This window comes from Dermacentor andersoni, chromosome 1, assembly GCF_023375885.2.
Source record: "Dermacentor andersoni chromosome 1, qqDerAnde1_hic_scaffold, whole genome shotgun sequence".
In the NCBI taxonomy this organism is placed as follows: domain Eukaryota; kingdom Metazoa; phylum Arthropoda; class Arachnida; order Ixodida; family Ixodidae; genus Dermacentor; species Dermacentor andersoni.
In genome coordinates, this window is record NC_092814.1 from 238,655,093 (window position 1) to 238,676,979 (window position 21,887).

A 21,887-nucleotide genomic window follows, 5' to 3' on the forward strand; every position below is an offset into this window, starting at 1 on the left:
TATTTCATGCGGGTGGCCTTGAGTTCATGAAGAAGTCGGGCTTTGCAGCGCTCGCATGCCGCGGTGCAATGGCACGATTTTTCAATACTGATTGTCAGAAAACACCGAACTTTGAATTTGTCAGTCTTCAACGTCCGTGGATCTTTCAGTATAAGTTCTAAGGTACGGGCCAGTCTTAAACTTTTTTATTTTTTTGTCGCGTTTGCAATAATTATGAAGTGACTGTTGCTTAATTGTGTGGCGCGTCGTTGTGAGGTTCGTGGAGAATAGTCTGCGGCGCGGACGTTTGCGGTTTGACGCTTCCCGGCTAAAATGAATTAAAATAAATGGCAGTTTTGCTCGAAGAACAACGCATTGACAGTGATAGCTAGGTGTAGCGCTGCGCTCGACCTCTTCGGACGGCGTTCTAGCTATATGCGGTTGCGACATGTTGGCGCAACTCAGCACGCAAGGCAACTATACTGTTTGCCAGAAGGAACAGCGCCCTCGCAGCTACCAGGCGTTTCACAATGCTAGCCGCCAGTGGCGTTGCAGGCGTCGCGCCTTGATGGTGCACTTTCCCGTCAACGTTAGTCGGTACCCAGTGAACTTTCAGACAACGTTAGCTTGATGTTTACGGTCCATTTCGCTCGGACCAGTGCACACGAAGCAGCTCAGCGGGAACGCTAGTGTGTTTATAGCATGCCTGCGCGCAACGCTCATGCCAGTAGCGGAAGGCAGAACGCTGGCCTGATTCCACCGCCGAGGCGATTGAGCGGAGCGTCGACGGTGAGTGCACTTCGCACTTTCAAGTTTTGCGGCCAGATGCACTCCGCGTCTCTGGAGGCCTTCTAACCCTCAACGCTCGAGCAGACCATACGTCGACGATGGCGGGACAGCACAACGACGCCAACGGCGACGGCGCGAACGCACCTAGAGCCTCCTTATAATTTATACCGCAATAAAAAAAAAAGAAGCAGAGAAAAAAGCACGGATAGCAGAGCCAACGAACGACCTGTGAGACCTTGGCTTGTGCTACAAAGCGTGCATTGCCTAGGCTGCCTTGATAGCAGAGACGCGGTGCTATTGAGGCACCCTCTCCACACGTAGACAGTGCATGGTCGCCCGGCTAGGTATAATGATAAATTTGTCCCAGTCGGCGGCAGTAAAGAGGGCCCTTTCGCGTCAGTTACACAACGCATCCAAACGTATATTGGAGGCCTGAGGCTCATATTTCCACGAAGGGCGGTATTCTGAAACAATCATTTCCGGCGTAACTTTCTTCATTGTAGTGAGAACGGCACATTTAACGTTACGTCGCTTTTGTTGCCATACTGTCATGCAGGCACTCCCCCCCCCCCCCCCCCTCTTTTATTTCTTCTTTAAGCTATATATACCTTCCCGAATGTACCTGTGCGGAAGCTCCTTTCGTGGCTCGTCACATGCGCTTCCTACTAATCTAAGCAATCGAAGAAGGCTACACGCTGTACTCAAGATACATATTGTTCCAGAATACATAAAATGCGGAATCAGCCTCTGTGCAGTGCGGAGAGCGTGTTTCGTGCTATTCGCAGCTGCGCGCTCACCTTTAGCGTGGTACGGGCAGCACGGTGCGGTGGCGCCGTCTCCTTGGCCTCGAGGGCGACGGTGAAGCGCGCCTGGCTGTACTGGGCCATGGGGTGTGTAGCGCACACACGACCGTCAGCCGATACGTTGAACGATGCTGGTATGGGCCGGATGCCTCCCGTCGAGCCTGGCAGGAAAAGCGTCACGTGCTCGATGCGATATGCGATGGCCGCGCCATCCGATGGCTCTTCGTCTGGGTCCCGGGCCCGCACGGTGAATACTGTGTCCCCTTCCACGGCGGTGAAGCGCAGCCCTGCAACGGAGTGTTACCACAGCTATGACATGCTGCTTCTCTTTCCTCGCGCCTAACCGACGCATTGGCACGGCGGAAGAGTGGTTTCTACGAAAGCTCAGTCATAGTTGCAGGGAAAAATGAAATGGGATAACTGCGAAGTATACCTCGAGGCCATACAATGGTCCCCATTGAAGAGCTCATGAGCCCTGCCTCAAAGCCTGACCTCTTAAAGGAGTGTTGAGAGCGCAGGAACTTATTATTCAAGCAGTTAAAAGCACTCAGTATCGTCCAGCAATCCTAGGGCCGAATCCACAAAGCTTTTCGTTCGTAAGTGATTTTTCCCATTGCCAAGCCGACTTCGCTAATAATAGGTCCGACATTACAACAGGCTGGTATCTGCATATACGGATATTTGCAGCGTAAGAACTTGTTCTGAATACGGGCCGTGGTTTTTCTTTAAAAAAGGCTTTTGCGCTTATTATGTAAGCTCAGCGCATGAATTGTGTCCCTTTAAGCCACGCGTGAACGGGTTTCCCGATATAGTTGCCTTTCAATTTATGCATTGCCATCGTTGTCGAAATTTCAGACGCGTTTTACGTCATTCTCACAGAATTTGCAGCTCAAGTGCCGAAGAATACCTCTAGGCGTTGCGTCCGTTGTGCCATAAAGCACAACAGACACACCGGGTATGTTGCATCCGCTGTGCATGATTGAAGAAGTCTCATCATAATAACGCAAAAGAAAAAAAGATGTGCGCAGGGAGGCGCATGTGTACGTAGGGCTGTCTAGTTAGCACAAAATGTGCTTTTTCGTTAGCTCAGAGGATACCCGAGTGAGAAGCAGTTCTACATTTTCACATTACCTGCGTAGTACGGGGCGTTTATAAAAACGGGCGCGTTATCGTTCACGTCGTCAACGTGAACATTGACGAGGGCCACCGTTCTGTCCGACTCGCTGTAGCTGCGGATGCTCGGCGGGAGGCCATCGGCTTGCCTCTGTAATAGAAGAAGGGCGCGTCAGGCAAACGTGTGCGCCGTGCTGCCCAGTTTCAGTGCTACACGACATGCTCTTACCGCGTATACTAGGTAATCGGGGTTGCTGGAAGCTTTCACCACCAATTCGAACAGGTCTTTCGATTCTCGATCAAATGAAGCATTTGAGTAGATGATTCCCTGCATCTTGTCGATCGTGAACTGCATGTCCCAATTGCCATCTGCGTAAAACACAAGTAACACCATTATTGAGAAACTGGTGCTAGGATGTCGCACACATAGCGATATACGAAAAAGAATCCGTGTTCAGCAAAAATACGCATTTTCACTCTATGAAGGTGCGTATCGTTTTGGGCGAAGACTGTGGGCACGAGGGACGCCCATGTGTTTTGTTCTTCTCTTTTTTCTGAAGCTGCTGATACACTGTACGTTTACCTCCGCTCCTATGACCTTTTGTGAAGTCTGTTGCAACTTACAAAATTCACTAGGAACTCCGCCTTGCGACGACCTGCTTTGGTTATGACGCGCTTACACGTGCGTAAAGGGCTTTTTTTTTTTCACTATAAGCCGCAAGTCGCGAAGCAAATGGCAAATAACTGCTTTGAGAAAAACAACTACTCCGCAGGAGCCTCACCGATAATGTAATAGTAGACCATAGCATTCTCGCCGACGTCTTGGTCAATAGCTGTTACCCTTCCAACGGGGAAACCGCGGTTTAAGTTCTCCTTGATGTGAAATACGTAAGGTGTCGTAGACTGTAAAGAAAAAAAAAACGAGAACAGGTCAGCAAACCTTGGAACGAGCGATAGAGACAGCTGTTTGCGAGACAAACGTTACCCGGTTGCGAGGGAACAGAGGTGCATTGTCGTCAATATCCTTCAAGACAACGGTTAGGAAACGCAGCGTTTCAAATGGGGCAGGTGTGCCGTGGTCTTTGGCGACAAGCACCAACTGAAATGAGAAGAATCGACATCGTAAGGGGCTTTAATGCAGAGTACTTTCCGTCATAAATTCTGGCGCTTTACGGTTTCCTGATGACAGGAAATTTCAATTTTGAGTCAATATCTCAGAACATTGTGAGATCACTTGAGGTTTCGACTACTTTGTAAAGTTGCTTTAGCCTTGCGTGTTCAGCAGACTTCTACTTCGCTGCGCTCCCGTGAGGTGGAATCTGTGCATACACAGTGACAGCTTCGAACGAGCTCACGGCACCACCATAATATGGGCCCTAGAGGGATTTATGCTGAAACACTTTTTTTTTTCTCTGGAAAGCAAAATGGGGAAAGAAATGACCGTAATTTATCACTGCTTCGATCAGGTATGGACTGTTCACTGATATGAGCCTGTCAGAATCTATTCTATAGGCAGTGGGTACGGCTTTTTTTGACGCGCATAAATGTGTGTGCTCGCTTGCGTCTATAATCACTTTCGGCTAGTATTCGATTCCGAGTACCCGAACTAAATTATTCATGGCGTACCTCATAGACATATATAAGGGGTCATGATTAAAGTGCGTTGTGTGCACGATTCCCGACACAGTGTTATACAGGGTGCGTATCATCTGGACACATGGACACGCCTCTCCCCATGGTAATGAACGCGCTAATGCGGTAGCCCGAGAGCTAGCTAACCGGGCGCCATTGGAAGAGCTGTCCAACCCAGACGACGCACCGGCAGAACCACTGAACTACACTGAAACTCTACAATATTACAGAGATAGCAGGAGACGCTTCCCCGCACCAAATAATTCCCTTAACCGAGAAGATGCCGTCGCGTGGCGACAGCTTCAAACTAATTCATTTCCCTGCCCCTTTTTACCTTCACCTCTTCCACCCCACACAATATCCCTCATACTGTCCCTACTGTGGAGCAAAGCCCACAGTATATCATTGCACCGGGCAGTACCCACACCCTCCGGGTTACTCCCCTATTCATTCACCTTCACCTTCCTCCTGGACGACTGCGCTGACCAGCTTAGACCCGCAAGAGCAGCGACGGCTGATCCGGCGGGCACGCGGAGTGGCGCGAGCCAATGGGGCCCTGAACTAAGGGCTCCACCCTACGAGGCAGTCACCCATCTCATTACAAATAAATGTTTTCTCTCTCTCTCTCTCTCTCTCTCCCGATTGAAAGATAAGAAAATCGAGTAAACAGCGAAAAAATTCTTTTGTTCATGCTTGCTTTTGACTGTCACGGTTTGCCAAGTTGCAAACTTGGAGGCTTGCTCACCTCGTAGCGCGGCCTTAGCTCCCTGTCGAGGACGACTTTCGCCTGAATTTCTCCGGTGACTTCGTCGATGCGAAACTCGTCCATTTCGGCGACGTTCCTGTCTCCTACTTTAAAATAGTAGGAAATTCGGCCGTTGTCGCCCTGGTCCTTGTCCCTGGCTTCCACAGTCATTATGATCTGGTTAGAGTGGGTCTGATTCTGAAAGAGGCGGACAGGCAGGTGTAACTTGTGGGATGACCTCATGGGGAGATTGAAACACGCTTCCGTCTTCTCAATTTCAGTTTTTATGCAGGAAAAGAAACGGCGCACCGCCACATGTGCTTTGCGTTGTCAAGGCACTTTTCCACGTCATTTTTCTGTATGACTTTCTTTTTTTTTTTACTGAAGTGCATGATGAGCGCCTTGCGAATGGTCGGTCAGCACCAGACGGCATTGCGAGTGGCTGGTGTGAGGTTTTGTAGTAACATATTGTGAAAGAATAATAAAGATGCCGATACGGAAGAAATGACAAGTGGGCTAGTTGGTACAGGTTCATTGTTCTTATTAGTGCTAATGAAGTGTTCGGGTATAGCAAATACACTGGACGAGTACTACGCTACAAATGACAAGAGCTAGCTCAAGATGTGTGATCACGCATGCTTTGCTCATTCACAAGGAAGGCCAGAGTGGTGCAAGTAATCTATCCTTATATTTGATCAGAAGCTGATGTTTTCTTGAAGGAACTCGATGCGTTTTTCGCTTCCACGTGGTACTTTCTGCCATGTACACGTAGCGGTTGTTAGTGCATCTGTACTTTTTCTGCCGTCTCAGATTGGCGTATATAGGCATATAGGCACACGACTGTTTGCTTTCTGAATAAGTTCTCAGTGTAGAGTTCGTTACGTATGTTTGTCTTGTTCGTATTGCGTTCCCTCGCGCTACTAAGTTACAATCTCTACACGGCGAAGGCGGGAGATGGAAATTCAAGACTATGAGCAAAACGAGGACAAGGTAAAAGCTGGAAGCAACGTTTCGAAAAGTGGACTTGTCTATTTCAAGGCGACGAATGCTTCTCTGCAAATCTCTACACGGGCCATTTCTTACCTCTAAGACCTCGACCGTGGCGTTGGGAAGTGACGGCGTCACGAAATGCGGCTTGTCCAGGTTGATTTCGATTAGCCTGATGAGTACTATACAGTTGTCCGTGTTGGGCCCATTGCCTGCGCCGTCGCGCGCCTCGAGTCCGATGCGGTACTCCTTGCGGCTGCTCTCGAGCTTCTTCACGGGGTACACGATGCCGGTCTTCGGGTTGACAGCGAGGACGCCTGCAGAACCACCACAGCTCAGTGATAACGCACGTGTACTTATTACTAAGAAATTTGGCGCGAGAGCTGGCTGGCAGACTAAGTAACATGACAGTGAGGCTACAGTTCACTGGAGGCTACACGTGAGTTACTCTCGTCCAGAAATGAGTACATCACAATTCTTCGCAACCTACCACTCCTCGGCATAGTGAAGAACCAGTACACACCAGAGCTTGTGGTGTCAGCTCTGACACTTGTAATTGTGTCCCTTCCTTAAATAAATCCCAAAATATTTAAGTTAGGCGTCTTAGAAGGGTACTCAGGATGCATCAGGCTTGGATTAGCCGGAACAACTGCATCGTTGTAGCCTGCTGCTTTTATGTATTCCTATTTTAAGCCATCCGAGACACCAACGAGGACTCGTGAAAAATATGCCTCGGCAGTCTTGCGCGAGTTTGCTGAATCAAAATCCAAATTACAGGGAAGCAGAATTCTAGACAAGCAGGCAGCCGCGTCCGTCTGGCGCGAATGTTTTAGTGGCACAGATGCATTTACAGTTCCTGTGGAACGTTTTCGCAACCCTCGGGCACAAAGCCAAAGAGAGAGAGAGAATCAACTTTTATACTGAGCCCTTAGCAAAGGTTCGTGCGCGCTAGCATCAGATGGGGTGGAACCTTCTTCCCAGGTCTCATATGCGTCCAGCAGTTCCTGGCCCCTAGTCGCCAGCGCGAGCTGGGTCGGTAGGTCGGGGCTGGACAACAAGGTCTCCCATCGCTCGGGGGCGGGGGGGGGCTGGGGGGGGGTAGGGATGGTGGGGGGTTCTTGAGCTTAGTGCACTCTGCAAGGATGTGTGCTAGAGTGCCTTTTGATCGTCTGCAAAACGGGCAGGAATTGTCATGCTCTGTTGGGAACATCTTGTGCAAGAGCACGGGATGCGCTAGCGACCCCGCTTGCGTGCGTCGCACGATCGTTTGCTGCATTCGGCTGAGTTGCGGATGCGGACGGGGAAGCCTACATCTGCCGCTTCTGTACATTTGGGTGATTTCTTTGTAACTTGTCACGGGGTGCGGTAGCTCTGGCTCGTCCTCGGCCCGGATTGACAGTTCTCGGGCATAGTGGTCGGCGAGTGCGTTGCCTTCCACTTGCGAGTGAGCTGGGACCCACACGGAGCTCAACAGCCCGTCCCGGTGATTTGCATTTGGTGAGGATCGCTAGTGCCGAGGGCGAGATGTTTCCCTTGCAGTAGCTTGCGTAGGCGGTCTGGAAGTCTGTGACCATGGTCCTCACTCCCGGTTGTGCGAGTGCGAGGGCCACGGCCACTTCTGCTTCGGCTGTATCCGTCGTCTATATCGACGCGCCTGTGACCAGTTTATCGATGGTGGTGGCGACCGCCGTTGCTCTGGTTCCGTGTTTGGGAAGCGAGGCGTCCGCGTAGAGAACCTCGGGGTCCTCTTCCAGCTGTCGAGCCAGTGCCTTGGCCCGCGCGTCTCTCGTCGTTCCTCCCCGGCTGCATGTTCCGGGGGAAGGGCTTTGTCTTAATAATGTCTCTCCACGTTGTGGGGAGCGGCTCCGTTGTCGGTTGCTGTTCAATTTGCCATCCTATCTTGCGTAGGACGGCCCGACCGTGCTCTGTCCGGCCTTACTCTCTAGCGGGATTGATGTGCTTCTACCAGCTCTTCCACCGTGTTGTGGGCAACCATTTCTAGCAGCTTCTGCGTTGACGAGTAAACTGCGATGCCCATGGCGAGTTTGACTCCTTTCCTTGTCGTGTTCAGCGTCTCGCGGTTCACCTTCGCAAGCTGGGGGTACGGGGCGGAGTACGTTACGCGTGACACGACGAATGCCTGCACCAGGCGCAGTGCGTCTTCTTCTTTGATTCCTCTGTTCAGGTTGGTGACTCTCCGGATCATGCTCCGGACCTGCTCTGATGTGGTCTTGATTTTGTCGACGGCTGCGTGCGCCTTGCCGTCGCTGCGCAACAGCAGGCCCAGTATCCGGATCTGCTGCGTTGGCTTGATCTCTGTGCCGTCGATGGTGATAATTATGTTCCGCGGCGGCTCTTTCTTTGGTCTTCGGGCTGTACCATGAGCAACTCCGATTTCTCTGGAGCGCAGCTCACGCCACAGGTCGTGGCATACTCGTGGACGGTCGTTGCCGCTCTCTGCAGGGCTTCCTCCGCCCAGGCATCGGAACCCGCGCGGTTCGTCCACACCGTTATATCGTCGGCATAGAACGCGTGGTCCACGCCTTCGATCTGATTGAGTAGTTCGGGCAGGGGCAGGAGTGCCAGGTTGAAAAGCAGAGGCGACAGGACCGACCCCTGCGGGGTACCCCTGTCTCCGAGCTCCACAGGTTCTGACCGTTCCTTTCCTATCCGGATAGTTGCCGTTCTATTGGTCAGGAAATCTTTAATATAGCCGTAGGTCTTGCGGCCACACCCCGTCTTGCGCAGGTTCTCGAGCACGCTGGCGTGGGACACGTTGTCGAAGGCCCCCTTGAAGTCCAAAGCCAGTATACCCCGGGGCGCGTGCCTCGTTGCTCTTTTAGTCACTAGTTCGTGTAATTGGATCAGGACGTCTTGGGTGCTCAGGTGCTGGCGGAATCCATACATGGTCGCCGGCATCTGATTCGTCTCGTCCAGGTGTGCTTGAAGTCTTCTGAGAACCATGCGTTCCATGAGCTTGCCCACACAGGACGTGAGCGAGATCGGGCGCATGTTCTCGATCGTCAGAGGTTTGCCGGGTTTCGGTATGAACTGTACCTCGGCCTCTTTCCATTCTGCGGGCAACTTCGAGCTTTCCCAGGTTCTGTTGATGTGACCCAGGAGCCCGCGTACCGCCGCATCACTCATGTTATTGAGCAGCTTGTATGTAATGGCGTCCGTTCCGGGTGCGCTCGTCTTATTACTTTCGTCTATGGCTGTTAATAACTCCGTGATGGTGAACGGTTCATCCAATGCCGGATTTTCCGGTCCCCCGCACTCCTCCGGTATCGGAAATCGCCCTCTCTCCGTCTTGAGGTAGATCGCCTTGAGGTCTTCAATGAGCCTTTGGCCGTTGCCATCGTAAGCGTTCAGAACTTTGGTGAGGTTGCAGTTGGTTGCGGTCTTGCTGCTCAACGGGTCGATCAGGTGTTTGAGCAGGCACCAGGTCTTGCGCGCCGACAGCTTTCCCTGCAGCTCATCGCACGTGCTCATCCAGTTCTCTCGGCACAGCTTGGTTGCGTATGCAGCGATCTGTTTGTTGAGGAGCGCGATGCGTTTGACGAGCTTCTTGTTTCGACGTTGACGCTTCCATCTTCGCGTGAGCGAGTGCCGCGTCGCCCATATGTGTGCTAGCTTGGCGTCGACGTCACCAAGCCAAATGTGTGCTAGCTAGGCGTCACCAAGCCAAAGCTGTATAGCGCCGGTAGCGTTGAACGCATAAGTGCTCATAATTAGCGCTTTAAAATTAACATTTTTAAACGTGCCTTAGAACTTGGGAAGATAAGAAAGAAACCACAGCAGGGCCTCTTGTGTAGTTACATGTACGAAGTTTAAAGCAGAAATGGTGAGCTGTTTGGTGAATGCAAAAAATTAATTCACTGCTTGAAGTAGAAATTGAGAGGATCCAAGATCATTAAAAAAGTTATCTACGGCACCCCCAATAAACCTACAATTACGACAATTTTTCAACATGTTTCGCGAACGTTTTAGAATCGAATTTGATAACTTCCTAAGGCGCCCCCAAATTACCTACATTTCTGAAAATTCTTCAGCATGTGCTTTCCTAAAATACACTTAATGAAAACCAAATTCCATCGTGATACGCCATATAATTCTAAAGCGACACTGTTGAATCCGCCGGAATGCCCCAAAGTGAAATCAGCAGGATTTTGGTGTTTTTCCACAAGACGCCTAATTAGCCCATCCTCTTCTAACAAGATTTGTACATAACAAATTACATTTCTATAATTATTCGTAATCAATTACATCTTTGGTAGTTTTGTAAGTGATCGATTACTTTCTTTATTCAGTAGCGTTCACTGTAATTTGCAATTGCTGGTGAAGAGAAACGACGTGTGAATAGCTGCAGAGGGTGCACTAAAAGAGCCAGGTCAGCTCGTTCTATTTACTGTATTCGTGTAGTATGAATAAAGGTTGGGAGGAAAGCAACGTAAAAGTAATCGATTATGTTTTAGTAATTGCTCAATTACCTCCGTCGGGGGGGGGGGGGAGTAATTGGTCACCGTAATCAATGACGTTTTTGAAGGAAGTAATTGTAATTGTGATCGGTTATATTTTTTTCCGTAACGTGTAAAAGTCTGCTTCTAACTTTGCCCACGCATCGCCCTTAACATTACTAATATAACGTCTAATTTGCAGTTCGCAAACTTCAACAGTTCTCCTAATAAAATTTTGTAGACACTTGAAAGTGGGCGTCTGGAGCGGGCCCTCGTCACCTCATTCGTCGCAAAAACAGCCTCGCTTTTGACAGACCACGCTTCTTCTTCAGTCGACAGCCTAGTGCAGAGCTTGATATGACGCCCTGAGGCTTGTGCAATCAACTAAGATTTCACAAGCAACTTCTGTGATTAAAATCAACCGTTAAATTGAGAAACCAAATAACCGAAAATACTGAACAAATGGCACGTTATTTATGCATTAAGAATAGACAAGATAGGTGTCAAGAGAGGCGTGGCTGATGTTAGGACACATAGTATATGGTTTGTTGCACCATCCAGGAGCTTCGCAAAAAAAAAGTAATTATAGGAAAGGGCCGTAATATTATGAATAATTTCTCCAATAATATTCAGAGTTCAGCCTTGAAAACGTGACGTTCTTTGCCCGGCGTCACCTTGAGTTCCGCTCTCTGGACCACTTTGCTGGCATCTAGCTACACGCCAATCACCAGGCCAAGATACGGATACGCCATGCCGAGTTTAAGCACGAAGTCGAACTTCACAGACTCTCGGACACACCTAAACCCCATCGTCAACACGGCGCAACTGCGGCGGTACATAATCTCTCCTCGCACAGACTTGATCCTGCTGAGGCTTCTGTTCTTGAGCTACGCCTGAACTTCAATGTTGGTCCTGCCATGGACGTGAGAAAGGTGGTTTGCGCTGTAGAGCACGACGTCAGCCAAATTCATCAGTCCCACCGGGATGAGGCCCGCACCCGCTCCTCTCTCGATTGCATCAGCCGAAATTTGCTTCACTCCTTTCTGCTGAGGAACGCAGTGCTGTCAAGCTGCTTCGTGACAACAGATCGTCATTCTCCCTGCTGACAAGGGGAATGCCACAGTTTTCCTGGATATGGCCGTGTACAAAAGAAAAATGCTGGATTTGTTTGGCGACCAGGACACCTACGTAGGGTTCACCAGGGACCCTACCTTGAAGGTAGAGAAAGAACTGCAGAAACTTCTAGCGGAGGTGTTCCACTTTGTTGTTCCCGAGCACGAGTCCCTCTACTACTCGCTTCTTTGCCATAATGGTGCGCCCCTGCGCTTTATGGTTTATCGAAGATTCCCAAACTGGATGTCCCTTTGCGACCTATACTGGACTTTACCCGTTGCTACTTGTACAAGCTATCTGGCTTTCTGCAGAGAATTTTGTCCCCTCTCGTCGGACAAGGCGTAACACATATGTGCAATTCCACCGATTTCGTTGAAAAAGTTCTGGATCTCGTCCTCGACGACGACGAGGTGATGGTTTCGTTTGACTTTGTGTCTATGTTTACATCCATTCCCACTGACATGGCCGTGGAAGTGTGTTCTGCTGCTCTAGACGCCGATCCGGCTCTACCGGAGCGGTAGCCGTTTGATGTCCCCGACCTGAAGAGTTTCCTCAGTTTTTGCGTGGGCAACATCTACTTCTGTTTCGATAAGGCCATCTACAAGCAAGTGCACGGCACACCAATGGATGCCTCTGTCTCGGTGACCACTGCGAATCTGACAATGGAATGGCTGGAAAGTCGCGCGCTCGCTTCTTTCAGCCCATCACCAAGAATATTTCTACGCTACGTTGACCATTGTTTTTGCGTAATCAAGAGGTGCTTTGGAAGCTTTCACCACGCATCTAAACAATCAAACAGATTCCATTCAGTTCACAGTCGAGATGGAGACAGACCAGAAAGTGCCTTTTTTGGACGTATTAGTGAAAATAAGCAACGGTGCGCTTTCTTTCAACGTTTTCAGAAAGAGTACACACACTGGCTGGTATCTGAATTTTTTGTCTGTGTACCCTGACGCTCACAAGAGGTCAGTAGGTGCCTCCCTTTTGGGCCGTGTGAGCCGCAATTGCACGAATCCTTAAATTCCGACGTGCAGACAACAAGATCTTTCGACGAGCGGTTACCCCCTGTTAAGAACGGCCCAGCTGAGGTGCAAGTGTTGCCAGCCAGTTGCGACAACGGGCGTCACCGTTTCCTAGAGTGCCGCCGCAAACCTCTAGCCACGGCGTCAATAAATCGCCATTGTGACTGAATGCGTTCGGCGGACCAACTATTGTTAGCGAACCCACCAACGCGGACCTGATCTGCCGCGAGCGGGGGAGTTGCCGCGGGAACGTCGTCGGGGCCCCCTTCCCGCGCGCCGACCAAGACGCAGGACAACGGCTGCCCGGGCGCGCTGCGAGGGTCCGCTCCGAGTTCTACGAAATTCATGTGATGTCGGTTTCGGACCGTGAACCTGTGTGTGTGTGTGTGTGTGTGTGTGTGTGTGCGTGTGTGTGTGTAAGCCGTCCCGGGGAGAGGCGGCGTGTTTGCAATGACTGGACGAACGTTTCCGTCCCCTTGGAATCAAGGGGAGGACCGAGTGTTTATAAACCCTGTTGTGCGGCTGCTCGGCACACTCTCTCAAGCAGTCATGTTAGACTGATGTACTCTCTCAAGCATCGTGTTAGACTGACGTACTTTCTCTCGCAGTCATGCTAGACTGATGAACTGCATGTAAATACTGTAAATAAACCCATATTCCTCGTTCTCGATGAGAAGCAGTCCTTCCCTCCATCAACGTCCTCAGCGTGGATAAGTTGGATGACGGCATGGGCCAGCTACCTTCTAATTCATGCCGGACTCCAATCTTGACAACGGGTTACGAACGATGGGATTGAGCCCCCAATCATAACACCCCCTGCGTTCATGAATGCTGTGGAGCACCGTTTGTTCAACCCTTTCCAAGCTGTCAGCGCCCGTCCGAAGAAACGCGCTTCCATTCCTAACGTGTCCGGGATAAGCGAGACCTTATCACGCGTGCTGCGTGACGTTGAGGTGGCTCATGTTCCTGTGCGCAAACTGAGGCACGCACTCGTTAGTGGGAAGGACAAGCTACCGAAGGAAGCCTTTCCTGGCGTTGTTTACAAGATCTCCTGTGCGGATTGCGATTGCTTCTACATAGGGGAAACAGGTAACATTAAACAGCGGCTGCGCCAACATCAAAACTATGTGGATAAGAGAAGAGTGGCTTCAAATGCTTTGGCAGAGCACGCAGCAACGACTACGCACAATACTGAGTGGATGAAATCTAGTCTAATCGGCCAGGAAAGAATCTGAAAGTTACGTCCGTACCTGGAGTCTCTAGAGATACAATCTACAGAACACACGCTCAATCAAAACGAAGGACCCCCCCCGTCTTACGCACGGTGCTTGCACCACATGCTCAAACCTATTTAAGTATGCACTTCAACCGTTTTCGCCCCATTCGGAACTAGGCTTCCGTATGGAAGCCGAAATGTCTTGTCCTTTAAATAAGTTTTACTTGGTCGGTGTACGTCTTTCTTTGTCAACGTAGGGCTCAGTACGCCGCCCTGGGGGACGCCACAGTAGGTGTAATGCATAGGAGTGTGGTCGCCCTCGGTGCTCACACAGAATGATCGCATAGAGAATGATAAAACGGAATTTGTTTGTTTACTAGGGCATCCTGCTGCTAGATTAAAAGTGCTGTCATGTTCACTCTGATTCCTGTATAGTCGTCGATGCCATCACTATTTCTTTAGTAGACTTTATTGTTTCGCTTTCCTGATTAGCAGGAATTGCTATTCCGAGTAGCTGGAGTTACGCTGGTGAAAATAGTGCGCTAATCTCCTTCTAGCTCCACACAGCACCAGCTAGTAAGTTGTATAACTTCGTTTGGTTGTTGTTAGAAACTCAGCCGCTTGGCTTATCCCTTTACCCCTTACCGTTTTCGTTCCCAGCAACGATAGAATATCGAATTTCGGCGTTGATTCCTTCATCCGCATCCGTTGCTGACACTTGGACAATGCTTTGTGCAGACTCCAGCGGGCTGTTAGCGACGAACGAAGCTTCGTAGGTCTTCTTTGTGAAAACAGGAGGACTGTCATTGTCGTCGAGGAGAGTGATGTACACCTACGAGGTTGTGAGAAAGTGCGTTTAAATTTTTTTCCCAGTAGAAAAATAAAACGAGATTTACAAACTTCACAGTCACTGGGGCGAATTGAGTTTCATTATAGTTGAAAGGCCCACCTTTTTTCTTTGTTTTACAGCAGTAAAAAGCCGAATGTGCTTACCGGCACGGAGACAGATCTCCTTGTTGTTATGTCGTGTCCCATGTCAGTGGCTACTACTTGCAGGGTGATCGCGGAAGTGATTTCTCTATCTAAGTTGGCCATCCCCGCCACACGTATATCTCCCTGAAATAATAAGATTGTTTTTCAAATAAGGTCGTTGGGGATAACAACAAAAAGCGTCTTCAAGCGTTTCACTGGCTATTTTAGATGGGAAATTAGGAAGTTGTCTCATCCTAAAGTTCCGTTTTTTTTCCGCGAATGTTTTGGTCTGCATTTCCTTTCGAACACACCTGCTTATTGACGTGGAAGTCCCCGCTTTTTTCACCAAGCAGAGAGTAGGAAATGATTCCGAATTCTCCAGCGTCGATGTCCTTCGCTTCAACTCTTGTCACAAATGTACCTTGAGGAGCGTTTTCCTGGACTGAAGCCTTGTAGGCTTTCTGTAAGGGAGAAATCGGTGCAATGGGTATGAACACGAATTGAACCGTATGGTTTCATACGGTGGTTTCACGTAACGCTTCATACTGTGAGCGCCCATCCCTGTAGCCCCAATCCGCCGGCTTAATGTGACCTGTCGGCACCATATCGACAATTGTTCTGTCCTGTGGATGCAATCGCTGGCATGCCGTCTGCATAACACTACGCACGGAAGCACAGTGTGTACGCCTGTGTGTATACGCGCGCGCGCGTGTTTTGAGAGAGAAGAGAGAGAGAGACTTCCGATGGTGCCACCTGGGATACAGTTCATCTGCAGTTTTCCCTTATGCGCGTCTTTCTTTACAGTCCATTGCCATCTCGCACGTTTCGGAAACATATGCAGACGACATCTGCATATGGGCTCAGGAGTGACACGCGTGCAAGCTCGCGCACGACTTCAGAAGGCTTTAACGGCAATGTCCACATGTCTAAGAAGGCACGGCCTGTAGCTTTCAACTGAGAAATGCGCACTCGTTGCATTTACTCGCAAAGCAATGGATCCGTACATTTTGCGGGTCTTTGGCCAAATTGTACCAAACAGACGAACGCACGGATTTCTTGGCGTCATCGTCGATAAGGACTTGTCTTGGAGCCCTCAGGTGTCGTACATGACAAAGCGTCTGACCGCTATTGTGGACCTTCTCGTCTTTCTCGACAGGAAGTCCTCGGACGCTCGAGTATATGAATGTTGCAATTATGTAGCGCACCATTTTTGTACTTCCCGCAGTACAGCTTACCTGTACTAGGAAATTCTTGCACGTCAAATACTCGCAGACTTCAGAGTGTGAAAGCCCATAGCACACGGAAACCTCCGTGCCTTGGTCTCCCCCCAAAATACACCATCGATCGCGACAGTCGCCATTGCCAGATATTATCCTATTACAGTCTACATCGCTACACATGTCCTGAGGGCAGACATCCGACACCTGACTCGGATTCCCTCACACCATCTTGCTAGCTTGCCAAGAGGCCACATTCAACATTTTCCAAAACTATTGCAAGACATGAAGGGTGCTATAACGTACGGCTATTCTAACCTGTTTCTATTCCATTTCTGCCACTAGCCCCCCACGATTGGTCAAAAATATTTCGGGCCACCCTATACTTCGCCAGTCTGTCACGCGACGTAACGAAAACAGCGAAAACTGCCCACCTGATATGACGTGTATACAATGATTATGTGAGATTAGGCTGAATAAAAGAAAAAAAGTTCTTTGCGATTCTATGCCCTTTTCGCCATGAGCCCTATGCTATTGTTCAAAATTTTCCTGGTTGCACTCTCTTCGCCTGTCTGTCACGCGACGTTACAAAACCGCCAGAACTCACCATATTAAAGGGATGTGCGGGCAGTAAAAATGCATTATTATGCCGAACAAAACTGAAATTTTTTCGCGCTAGCCGGAGACTGCTCAGATTTTAAAGGAATAAAAGATGGCGGCCCACCGATCGTTCTGACACTGGCCATTCGCAGCTGCTGGGGAGAATGAATTTCTCTGCGTGTAACAAAAACATTTGGGTGACAGTATAACGTTGTCGAGCCATTTCGGCACGCATGCGGCATCGCTCTGTCGACTCTTCTTCGCTGAAGATGTGTTTTAGCGGTATTTTTAACCTTCCTGGAGGGGAGGGTGGGTTTGCACGCAGCCGCGATTTTCAACGAGCCGCGCAAACTAATCAAGTGGAAGCGGACCAATCGGAGACGCTTGCATCGCCCTCGTCATCCGTTTATATACTTCCACTGCTCTAGCTTGGGATCTCCGAAACCCTCTCCACTTATGCGTTCTCCTCATTTATTATATAATGATCAGCCTAACAGATAAGAAAAACCTGTCTAGGTAGGCAATGCTATTTGCTTTCAACGCAAACAAAAGTGACCTCCTATAAACGCGGGGTGCGTTTGATTGGGCTGTTCAAACAAAGCTTCGGGTCACCGCTCGATGTCTGCATCGGCGGTTGCATAACCTTGACGCCAGGAGATTGGAATAAAGTCAGAATGGAATAGTTTTACGCTATACGGCCCCAGCAGGACTCTCAATAAAGTTTTCCCTTCCATCCATCCATACATACGGCCCCAGTCTTATTTGCCAACACAATTCACGCCTGCTACATGACTGCCAGCACCATTGTGGTGTCTGCACCAGCCGCAAGTACAATTGACAATTCCGGGTATCAAAGGGAAAGCTGGAGCGCCGTTGCAGGCTTTAGAGCAAACTACCTTGTATACAACGTGCACAAAATCCGGCAACCTGTCTACTTAAACGATTCCGTAAAACTCAACAGCTCTGCTGCTGCAGTCACCATCCAGGCAAAATCTGAAGAAATCTAATTGAAAACATCATGTGTGACCGCATCGACGTGTGAAGAGCATGCTACACTCAGGGCTATACTTGATTTCATTAATCAGGAGCGGCCGCAACAATGTAGAGTTTTCTGTGATTCCAAGGCAGCCCTTCAGTGCACACAAAACCCAATACGCCACGGGCTCAATGAACAACTGGCCTCAGAAATTCGGCAGACCTGTCATCGCAGCCATGACAAGAGGCATCACATAATCTTTTAATGGCTTCTGGGACACTGCAATATCAGCGGGAATGACCACGCCGATGAAGCCGCCCGGTCTGTACATGAAAGTGGTTATGCGTTTTGATTCCGCTTTCTCGAACAGACGCCGTGGCTGGGCGGTGATTGACGCCCCGGGAATGTACGTTGCCCCTGTGGGACGCGGAACGTTTTCACCATGTGTCGTTTACGTTCGTTATTTCTGTATATACAGATACATCTACCACCTGGGTTGCCACAACGTGAACAGACCATGTTGTATCGTTTGTGGCTAGGCGTCGCATTTGCAAACTCTTATGCTCTCCTTATTGGAATCGCCGACAGCTCCACGTGCGACACATGCAGCTGTGATGAGACGCTCACACACATTATCTGTGTTTGCCCGTACTGTAGTACCGAGAGGCAAGTGATGTGCAGAGTGCTGGACCAATTGGACAATCGTCCACTATCTGACTGAAAGCTGGGCCAGTGCTCCCAAAGAAACTCCGCGCAGAAGGCTTTATTTGCGCTATTAAGGTTCCTGCGGTCTGCGTGTTGAGAACCTGTTGACAAAACAGCGGCTCTGTGAACTAACTTCAAGGGGAAATGACGCAAAAGGTACACTTTGTAACAGAGTTTCTTACAATGAATGTAAGCTGCAGAATCTTGGGACTAATGGCCTTGTGCTTTAGCCAACGGAAGCTTGAGGAAGCTGAAAGCACGCTTCCGCAAGGAGCGTCGTCACATCCACAGCAGCGTGTACTTTTAGAGCGCGTGTTTAGGACGAGATTGTCATTTTCTCTTGTTATTTTTCTAATGTGTTGGCTCTCGCTCATGGTGGAGAACATAAAACATAATTTAGGGCCAGAATTATAAGACGATATTAGCAAATAAATAAAGAAACAATAAACTAACAAATATGAGTGCAAGCGTACCTGAGAAAACGTGGGGTCGTTGTCGTTTATGTTTGTAACAGTTGCCGTAACCAACGCGACCGCTGATAGCTGAGGAATGCCGGTGTCTCGCACCACAACGGAAAACTTCAATTCTTGCACTTGTTCGTAATCGACTCTCTTGTGTATTGTGACCACACCTGAACAAAAAAGGAAATAAAGTAGCAGAAGACTGGCTATAAAAACAGTTCTGTTAGAGCAAGTGGCGTGCCTTTTATGTTTCGAAGAGCATACGCCTTACCGGAAAGCTTGTCAATGGCGAAGAAGGGATTTTCAGGTTCTATCGCGTAACTGGCAATGTTCGAGTCTGGGTCAGTGGCAACGAAAGATGCGACGACACTTCCTATGGGCTGCTCCTCCATGACGCTTATGTGGAGCTCCGGATGGTCGGGGCTCCAAGGCGGCGGGAACGTCGGTGGAAAATCATTGAGGTCCACTATGGTTATCACAAGGGTCCCTGAGGGGAGCAAAATAGAGTGAATAGAATAGAGAGGAATAGAGTGAAATGTGAACACTACATTGCGAGGTCTCTCGTGTTAATGTTTACTTCAGTTCGTGCACTCTATTTAGCGGCCTGTTAGGAACTGCTGAATGGAACTTGGTTCTTACCTAAGCCAGTCTGACGTGGCACTGCGCTGACGTCGGTCACCACGGTTGTTAGCATAACGACGGCCGCAGCTTCGCGGTTGATCTGAGACGCCACTTTCACTTCTCCAGTGTCCTCATCCACATCGAAAAAAGCCTAGTTAGTACAAGAACAAGTAGAACTCAATGACATAAACCAAAAAAGATTTCTCTTACCGTTATTCTGAAGACGCATGCTTTGGCTAGCTCTGCTCACTATTGTCTTTATTATTATTATTAGTACTATTATCATCATTATTAGCATCATCATCATCATTATTATCATCTTCATTAAGACAGAAAGGCGCTCTGGACCTAATTAATAAAGAAGTAAGCTGCAGCACGACCGTGATCTAACTACTCACTGTTTTCATTTGCTCCGGGTTTTAACATGTTAACAAAACATGCATATTTATATAGAGGCACAGCAACCACGAATAGTATTTAGCGTATGCCATTTGATATGTTGGTTTTATTCTTGTTTGTGCTGTTTTGACTCTTTACCAAATAATTCATGTTGCGTAGTGCTTATGTGAAGGGAAGAAAGGCAAAGAAATGACAATTAAATGGACATGTTTTAATACTGACGTCTTAAAGGAGTCGAATACGCGTATGAAACGAAGCAGACCAAAAAGATATATACCTTGTACGCTTGAACCGACTCATTCACATTTCTGCCGTCTTTTGCAATAGCCGTTACAGGTTCCGCAATGCCGTACTTCAAGAATTCCGGGGAACTGGCATCCGGATCTTTGGCAACAAGTTTGTAGAATCTGTAACCAACTGGCGCCCCTGCATAAGCAAAAGGTTAACTTATTTTCTGTCTCATTGATCTTAGTAGAGCCACAGTAACAACCTAAGGTGGTCGAGAAACGTGGAAAAGACATCCATTTTGTGAATGGCGCTGAGTATAGCACACGGTTCGGTACCCTTCAGTAATGTAGGGGCGTACTTGGTAGCGAAAACTGAGAGATGGAAAAGGGAAGGTCTAGTTGGGCAGGTTCACATATGTGGAACGTCACAGCAGTCATAAACAGTGTGATTGACATCCCTGATGTGCATTTTCGGGTATACTGCATTAAATGCAGCTCGCCAACCGTGTACGCGGACGAATAAGATCTACAAAGACATGCTTCATGTTAGTTGCTTTTCAAGAAAGCGGTCTGTGCTAGGACTGTGATTAAAGCGACAATGTTCAGCCGTTATAACTTACCTTCAGACACTTGCGCCCTTTGCGTCGTTGGCTGAAAGTATGGCATCTTGTCGTTGCTGTTCAGAATGTTAACGCTGAGCGTAGTCGTTCCTGTCTTTTCCGGAACGCCACCGTCGATCCCAATAATCTGGTGACAAAGCAAAATAATATAAAGCGCAAAAAATAACAAAAAAAAACAACAACATAAAAACAGTTCAATCGTGAAGATGCAACTGATATTAAGATCAGGCAGCTGTTTGGGCTCCAGACTGGTAGTTATCGTTAATATGTTTTCGTTTGCAGACTTGTAGTTAACGTTAATATGTTTTCGTTACCTCCATAACGTAGCTGCTTCGCCTGTCATAGTCTAAGCGACTTGTTGCTGACAGTGAGACGACTCCAGTGTTGGCGTCTATGGCGAAGTCATCGAAGGCTCCCTTGAGGATGCGGTAAGTGACGTGGGCGTTCGCCCCCGTGTCGGCGTCTGTCGCAGACACCTGTTCCACCAGGGTGCCTGTGGAGGAGATGAGGCAAGAATCTATGGTCAGAGGCTGTCGCGACGCGCTGCGCGTAATGGGCGTTGCAGAGCAATAGTGCTACCAGTATCTATGTACCTGGCGGAGAAGCCTCCGGAACTGAAGCAATATAGTGCTCTTTCTGAAAGACGGGAATGTTGTTGTTGGCATCCTGAAAAAGCGCAGGATAATAACGCGTTAAATGGACTTCTCCGTTGAGAACAAAACGGACGTACCCTGACGGTGATCTTTACTATAGCAGTGTCAATACCCGAACCACCGTCTGAAGCTTGTACGGTCAGTGTAATCCTGCGAGGAAATAGAGGCACGTACATTTTAATTTCCGGTTCTTAATTTATGGAGGCGCTACGAAAAGATAATTTTGTGTCTACCTCGCTCTTGAGAGGGTAGATGTAGAAAAATTACGGCAGATCTAGTGCACTAGTTGGAGGAGGAGGATGAGGACGGTGCATTCTACTGACGTATCTAGCCTTGCGAAGGCATGTCGGCAATTGCTCCGCCCGGAACTTGTTGGAGTCAACGTTAAGCGAAGCTTGAAACGTTCATTGAAACGTTTTAACGAAATGCTATGCAAAGATAGAGATTAGGCATGCACTTTTATTTTTTTTTCCAAGTACGTACAAGGAACTATTCACGTTCCCTTCCCATCGCACATACGTTCTGTAATTTGGATTCGTGGTAATACGCATGCAACTGTTCCGTGTTCTGCAGCATAGCG

The 21,887-nt window shown here is 48.9% G+C and overlaps 1 protein-coding gene across 1 annotated transcript in view; it reads right to left on the minus strand.

Moving 5' to 3' along the window:
* The window catches only part of Cad87A (cadherin 87A), a 94,970-nt gene that overhangs the window by 16,994 nt on the left and 56,089 nt on the right, over window positions 1–21,887 (minus strand). Inside the window, exons 18-35 of the mRNA XM_050196375.2 lie at window positions 21,385–21,457; window positions 21,248–21,320; window positions 20,969–21,147; window positions 20,655–20,781; window positions 20,085–20,233; window positions 19,427–19,559; window positions 19,059–19,274; window positions 18,800–18,957; window positions 15,140–15,289; window positions 14,850–14,972; window positions 14,502–14,688; window positions 6,145–6,365; window positions 5,062–5,259; window positions 3,670–3,783; window positions 3,467–3,587; window positions 2,914–3,053; window positions 2,703–2,835; window positions 1,566–1,858 (exon numbers count right to left, since the gene is read on the minus strand). Of these exons, the coding sequence (XP_050052332.1) occupies window positions 1,566–1,858; window positions 2,703–2,835; window positions 2,914–3,053; window positions 3,467–3,587; window positions 3,670–3,783; window positions 5,062–5,259; window positions 6,145–6,365; window positions 14,502–14,688; window positions 14,850–14,972; window positions 15,140–15,289; window positions 18,800–18,957; window positions 19,059–19,274; window positions 19,427–19,559; window positions 20,085–20,233; window positions 20,655–20,781; window positions 20,969–21,147; window positions 21,248–21,320; window positions 21,385–21,457 (2,788 nt within the window). The remainder of the gene's footprint in view (window positions 1–1,565; window positions 1,859–2,702; window positions 2,836–2,913; window positions 3,054–3,466; window positions 3,588–3,669; window positions 3,784–5,061; window positions 5,260–6,144; window positions 6,366–14,501; window positions 14,689–14,849; window positions 14,973–15,139; window positions 15,290–18,799; window positions 18,958–19,058; window positions 19,275–19,426; window positions 19,560–20,084; window positions 20,234–20,654; window positions 20,782–20,968; window positions 21,148–21,247; window positions 21,321–21,384; window positions 21,458–21,887) is intronic.